At 36.9% G+C, this 6,905-nt stretch overlaps 1 protein-coding gene across 1 annotated transcript; it reads right to left on the bottom strand.

Moving 5' to 3' along the window:
- Nucleotides 1-2,425: 2,425 nt before the first annotated feature.
- Nucleotides 2,426-6,225, bottom strand: LOC133867339 (uncharacterized). Its single transcript, XM_062304071.1, has 4 exons — nucleotides 6,045-6,225; nucleotides 5,584-5,691; nucleotides 4,143-4,310; nucleotides 2,426-2,745 (listed from the first exon to the last, which is right to left on the bottom strand). The coding sequence occupies exons 1-4, from the start codon at nucleotides 6,144-6,146 to the stop codon at nucleotides 2,623-2,625; spliced, it is 501 nt and encodes a 166-aa protein (XP_062160055.1). The 5' UTR covers nucleotides 6,147-6,225; the 3' UTR covers nucleotides 2,426-2,622.
- Between the last annotated feature and the right edge of the window lie 680 nt (nucleotides 6,226-6,905).

Here is a 6,905-nt window from a genome sequence, read left to right on the forward strand (position 1 = left end):
TTAAAACTCACTCACCTTTGCTTTGCGGATGACCTTCTGATTTTCTCTGGGCTAATTCAGACTCTGTGCAGTGCATTCTTAAGGTTCTTGTTGAATTTGAAGACCTTTTAGGGTTGAAAGCTAATCCTTCCAAAAGCTTGGTCTTCAAAGCTGGTGTTCCTCCTCTTGAGAAGCAGTCTCTTCTTCATTTGCTGCATATGCCGGAAGGTGTACGTTCTCCCTGTGAGGTATCTTCGTGTTCCTCTCATCACTAAATGGCTCTCTACTGCAGATTGTGATTGCCTTATCTCCAAAATCTCCTCTAGGATCTATTCTTGGTTAGCAAGGAAGCTATTTTTTGCAGGGAGGTTACAACTCCTTTCCTCTGTGTTGGTTAGCCTGCAAATGTTTTGGGCCTGGGTCTTTCTTTTGCCTAAGAAGGTGGTGCAGCTTTTGGAACAGAAATTTAATAGGTTCTTTTGATCTGGCAGTGATGTTAAGACAAATGCTAAAGTCTGTTGGGGTAATCTTTGTTTTCCTAAGGAGGGAGGGTTAGGGCTCAAAAGGGTTGCTAATTGGAATCAGGCCTCGATATTAAACCATATTTGGAGTTTGTTTACTAAGGTTGAGTCCTTGTGGGTGGCCTGGATTGATTTGAATTGGCTAAAAGGTAGAAGTCTTTGGCAGGTTCCTGTTCTTGGAGCTAGAAGAAGCTTCTCAAGCTAAGGGAGGTTGCAAAGACTTTTATCCAGTTTCAGGTGGGGGATGGAAGTAGTATTTTTCTTTACCATGACCATTGGCACCTTGCAGGTTATTTGTTGGAGAGACATGGTTATCGTGTGATTTATAATTCTGGGCTCTCTAAGGATACAAGACTCTCCTCTATTATCAAGAATAATGACTGGTTTTGGCAGGGGGCTAGATCAGATGATTTGGTTACCATCCAGAACCGGCTACCTGAAATTACTTTTGGGGATTCTAATATGCCCCTTTGGAGGTCTAGTAAGGGCACTTACTCATGTGCTGACACTTGGGATAATCTTAGGGAGAAGTTTCCTGAAGTTGCTTGGAGGAAGTTGGTTCGGTTCTCTATGGTCATTCCTAAACATTATTTCATTTCCTGGCTTGTGTTTAGAGATGCTCTCACTACAAAACATAAGCTGTCTTGTTGGGGTTTTAGTGAAAATTTGAACTGTCTTTTCTGCGATGGTTGCTTTAAGTGCAGAGTGTATAATTTTTTTAGCTGTAGCTTTAGCCACAAGATTTGGAGGGCTGCTATGAAGGCATGTGGTTTTACTGATCCTCCTTGCTGTTGGGATGATGTTGTGGATTGGGGTATTTCTCATTTCCATGGCAAGAGTCTGCTTAGGCCGGTTGTGTTTTGGCTTGGTGATGTATCATCTCTAGAAGGATCATAATGACCTCCAGCATGGTAATATACCGCTTTTAGAGGAAGCAATTTTGGTCCAAGTTCTTTGGGATGTTAGAACGAGACTTCTAGCTAAAGGGAGGTTTAAGAGCTTTTTTTTTTTTTTTTTTTTAGAGTTGGTGTATAGGTGGAATCTTCACATCCTGTTGTAATCTGTTTGGTTTTTGTTTGGTAGTTGTTTATTGTAATCTGCTATCTTTGATGCAATAGGTGTTTGCTTTGATTGTTGATCCCCTGTGAGTCCTGTTCTTTGGACGTGGTCCAGTTTTGTTTTGGCGTGTTGTTTGTTGTTGTTCTTGTTCTATAAAGTTTTGATTCTTCTAAAAAAGAAAAGGGTGAAGGGAGTTGAAAGAGCATTCCAACAAACTCTCCAGAGTAAGAGAAGTGAGTGCAGGTTGTCGAGAAATGGGGATTAGGTTAGCGAGATCAGGCACACAAGGATCATTCCAGACAAAATTAGTTCTACCATGTCATATGAGATTTTGAGCGTCTCAAATTCAAGTATTAACCTTCAAGAGCCATGAAGCCTGTTGGAGAGAACGTGAGATTTATAGCATTTTAGGGCATGCACCCAAATGTTGTCCTGGTTTTGAAATTAGGGAACAATTGAAATCCCACATTCTCCTTATCCCAAGATCACCGAGATCAGTGGGAGAGCTTATTTAATCCCAGCTTTTGAGAGCGAGATTGCGTTTTTTAGTTTGATTGAAACCCCACAAGTTACATCAAATCCAATCTGGGGCAGATGGATTTTGGGAGAAGAAAATTGAGTAGAAGGCGGAGAGCAGTGGCCACAGATTCTATTAGGCTAAACCAACCTGCTTCGGATAATGACTTAGCTTTCCAGCAAGATTTTTTTTGATACTCTCCAAAGAATTTCTTCAAACACTTCTTTCTTGATGCCTTTGAGTCCTTGAGTTTTAGCCACGACAAAATTCTAGATAAAATATCAGATCCAGTGAAAAAAAGAAAGGTTGGAGGGGGATCACCTTGGGGAGATCCGCGGCCAGAGGAGAATTGTCCAAAAGGGCTACCATTAGCTTGACGTTTCTGTTTTCATTCATTGCATACAGTTGATAGCTCTAACCAGCAAATACAAGAATATATCCGAGTCAAAACATATTACATTCAGCCAACTTCAGAAATAAAGCATCCAGAGAAGAAGAATCAGTTATATATACCAAGAGAAAAGGTCAACATAAGAGTATTGCACTCTACTTCACCACATCAAACTTGGAGCGAAGATTGGATATCATAACTGGGCACTCTCCCTTCTCATCATATTCGGCGTACTCCCCTCCCGACAAGTCGATCTCGTGAAATTTAGTTCCCTCAATCTACAAAATGAATGTGGTGTAAGTTGACATTAATAAACAAAGAAATGAACCGGGCATTTCCAAATTTTAAGTCTACATCAGAGATCTCTTTGTATATAAGTAGGACAAATGTGCAAGGGGGTGAATCCAGTCAAGCAACAGCTGAAATCATTTAGTAATCAAATTACATACACTGATATAACAGGGAATATTCAACAATAGTATTTCCAAACTTGGACGAGACTTGATTGTTGAGCCACTGGAAATCATCAGGAAGTATATTTCTAGGAGATACGTAAGTCTAGGGGCAGCTTGGTTGCATTTATAGTAATTTTAGTTTAAAATGAATGAAATTCGTCTTTAATTTCATTACAGGAGATCCAAAATTCATTAATCTCTTAAGTATTATTTTCCCTCCTCATTTCTCTCTATTTTCTCCAATGTTTGCAGCAGGTGGGAGGCATCGGGCATGCCACCCACCTGTAGCTTTGCATAATGGCTGAAAGAGGTGACCTCAGACTACTGCAAAGAATACTTCCATACACGAGACCATCGAATGTACAAGTGACTTTCTCAAAGAACAATCTCTGCTTAATGGTCCAAAGGAATCATCAAAATAAAATTTATTGCATATAATGAACTGTATTATCTATAAATGCATGAATAGACTATTGCAGTGTAATTTCTGGTTCTTGTCTATTTGTGACTGTTCAGGTAAACAGTTCCCATATCTGTGGTAAAAAATCTGGAATATTTAACAGAAAATGTGTTGGAAATCAAGAGTTTCTAAACAATGTATTCAATTTCGTAAGAAATCTCCATGTACCAGTTTTTTAAAAACCAAAAAATCCCAATACATTAAATCTCAAAACCTTTAATCATTCAAGAAGCCAACTTGTACATATATCAATAAATACAAAAGTGGAACATAAATGGAAAGCAGTTCATGAAAATTTGCCAGAAGAACAGGTTCCCATCCTTATGCACAAAGTGCAAATGCATTAACAATACTGTAAATAAATTTCATGGAATCATGCCTAAAATTTTGGAAAACAAACATATTAAGTGAAAAATGCAAAGCACATATTTCTTGAAACTATCTACAATTACTATCTCTCCACCCCACCCAGAGAAAAGAAGTATCACAACTCATAGAAAACCCAACTCAAATTATGAGTCTATCGTTGTACTTGTACCTCATTACATGGAATGTAACAGTGAATAAAATGGGAATGAAATGCTCAACATAACAATAGAAAGGAAACAAGGCAAGAAAGAATAAGAAGATCCCTTGTATTATGTTTGTAACTCAGAATCAGAGCAAGGAAATATTCACCATTATCTACACCAAAACATTCTCAATTCTTTGCGTTAAAAAAAAAAAAAAAAAAAAAGAAGAAAGGGTTGGGGAAGCTTACAGATTCAGCTTTCCATCCACCGTCGAATACATATTCCACAGGCTCATAACCCCTGCAGTCAAACAACATCAAGGGGGTATGCTTCCCGGATTGACTTACTTCCTGAGTCAGTGGTTTACCTCGGCCTGGGATCATTGTTATTGTTCCATCCCTCCCACAAAACTTGCACTATAGGAAAAAGGAAAAAAAAAATGCACTAAAATATTCCACAATTGCTGCAGAATTCAGATAAAAAAGGAAGAGAGGTTCTATCAAAAACTGAAGCTACACAATAAGTAAAAGATATAACCACCAAACAAGTTCCTACGTCACTCTCAAGTCTGATAGTACCCTGTTCGTTTAAGTTTTGCCATCTCATATACCAAGTTGACTACACCAATTCAGGCTAGTAAAAGAAGAGAAGAAAAAAAGAGGGTAAAACATAGAGGCAGCTAGGAAAAAATATAGCCTCTAAAAGATCACCAAACCATATGCAGCTTTATCTTTTTATTTAATGGGTGAAGGGTTTGAGCTTCATGAAGCATTGGTTCCCACCCTCCAACGTCTTAGGTACTTATAATCCTTATTTTTAACATTTGTCAGGAATTATGCTTTAAATGTATATGGGTTAATGTTTCATGTCCTCATGTGTTAGGTCTATGGAAATGTAATCTTCCTAATCATTATATGAGATGAAAGGGGTCCTAAAACAGTGATTTTAAAATTGAAGAGGAAAAGGGAGAAACATGTGTTAAATTATAAAAGAGAAGAGATAGCAAAAGAGCAGCTGGATGTGCAGAGCATGTGCACAGAGGCTAGTAAAAGGAATAACATCAGTCAAACAATCAAATAAATATCATAATAGACAAAATCTGCAAAAGAAAAGTTGGAAAGGGCACATCTATAATGAGATTATAAAACCTTGCTATTCTCCCCCGCATATATCCATAGAAATGGAATCGATTTTGTTCCCTCTCAAATGCTTGTCACAATATCAACTACCAAAAACATATCAACGCCCCAGTGCTCACAAACCAAGTGACCAAATAGATTGATGTATTATAAGAGTGCGAAGATGCAATTGTGACAAATCAACAAAGTTCTCACAGAAATCAAACCTAGAGGCCTACACCAAACGTAGCTGATAATCCAACCACATTTGGTTGCTCTGAAGGGGTATCAAACTAAAACAACAATCGAGATTTGGAAAATTAATATTATCATCATTTAGAACATAAATAACATAAAGAATTCAAGTCAACTGAGAACATATAACTGTCCAACTAAAAATTGAAGAAAATGAGATAACAACATTTTAGACCCAAAAATTTTCATTTTTCTTTCCCTTTCTTATCAGCAACCAATTGGAAGCATATGTGCCAAGTGTTGCAATAAACCCTTTTTACAATATAATCCACAGTTTAATAGAAGAGAGTACAGTAGACTGAGATAGAGAGATAACCTTCTGAATGAGATTAGTGGTTCCCTTGCCAACTGGGAGTGCAACGGTTTCACCCAATGCCACACAAGTTTCTTTCTGGCTCACCTCTCCACAAGTCCCACATTTCAACTACAAAATTTTATAAGAAAAAAATCTACATCCATAAAACATACTTCACGATAATTTCAAAAGGTAGCGATAATGAGCAAAAGTTTACTCGTAAAACAGAATACAGAACAATTCCAGATTCAACTCGTGAACCAACAAATTGAGGAAAAACTATTAACTCTTAATAGTAACAATGGATTAAGATTTAAGAATCAACAATCATCAAAAGTAAAATCCCTCAGATATAGAAACAAAACCAGTGAAAAAAAAAATCAATTTTTACACTAGAAAAAAGCAAGACAGAAAGATTCAAAGAAGAATGATTTGGACACGAAATTAGAAACGCTATATTTGAAGAAGAAACTGAAGGAGACCTTAAAGAGGTAGGAAAAGTTGGGGTCGTCACAGCCGCCTTGGGGCTCAAGGTTGGTGAGGTTCTCGAGCTCCGCAGCGATCATCAAGAGGCATTTCACCATTTTTGGCCGTCCAAAATTTCCAAGCTCTTCGCTGTGTAGTGGACGCACTGGACGGTTAGTCTGGGTTTTGGCATTGGAGAATATATCTTATTAAAAGTGAAACGTCTTTCTTACTACGCGAGAATTACATATATTTTTTAATAGGAGTAATTAGTTTTTTTTTTTTTTTTTTTTTTTTAATGAACTATCACTCTCTGTCGATACGATTAAAAGAGAGCATCAAACTATTATTTTTTAGTGATAATTATATCGTTGGTCCTTATAGTATGTCATAATTATTTTTCACTCCCTATAGTTTAAAAAGTTCATGAGAGGTCCTTGTGATTAGCAATAATTACAAATCGATCTCTACAGTCAAATCCCGTTAAAAATTTTAACAGATTCCGTCAAAGGCCACGTCAACGCCACGTGTCGCCAATAAGATGGTGACACGTGCTCATCTTAATAAAAAAATATAAATTTATTAAAAAATAAATAAATAAGCTTATTGTTTAAAAAAAAAAATGGCAGGAAAAGGGTGGCGCCCGGCCCCTTTCCTGCCCTTTTTTTCTTTTTTCTTTCTTTTTTTGTTTTTTTGTTTTTGTTTTTTAAAAAAATAAGTTTATTTATTTATTTTTTAATAAATTTATATTTTTTTATTAAGATGGACACGTGTCGCCATTTTATTGGAAACACGTGGTGCTGACGTGGCCTTTGACGGAATCTGTTAAAATTTTTAACGGAATTTAACTGTAGGGATCGATTTGTAATTATTGTTAA

The sequence above is a fragment of the Alnus glutinosa genome, chromosome 4, assembly GCF_958979055.1.
Source record: "Alnus glutinosa chromosome 4, dhAlnGlut1.1, whole genome shotgun sequence".
Lineage (NCBI taxonomy): Eukaryota > Viridiplantae > Streptophyta > Magnoliopsida > Fagales > Betulaceae > Alnus > Alnus glutinosa.

Excerpts from the sequence above, each read along its gene's own strand:
- LOC133867339 (XM_062304071.1), bottom strand. The coding sequence starts at position 6,146 with ATGGTGAAATGCCTCTTGATGATCGCTGCGGAGCTCGAGAACCTCACC. Across the intron at positions 5,692-6,044 it reads ACTTTTCCTACCTCTTTAAG|TTGAAATGTGGGACTTGTGG; the intron begins GTCTCCTTCAGT and ends AAAATTTTGTAG. Across the intron at positions 4,311-5,583 it reads CCACTAATCTCATTCAGAAG|TGCAAGTTTTGTGGGAGGGA; the intron begins GTTATCTCTCTA and ends TTTTTCCTATAG.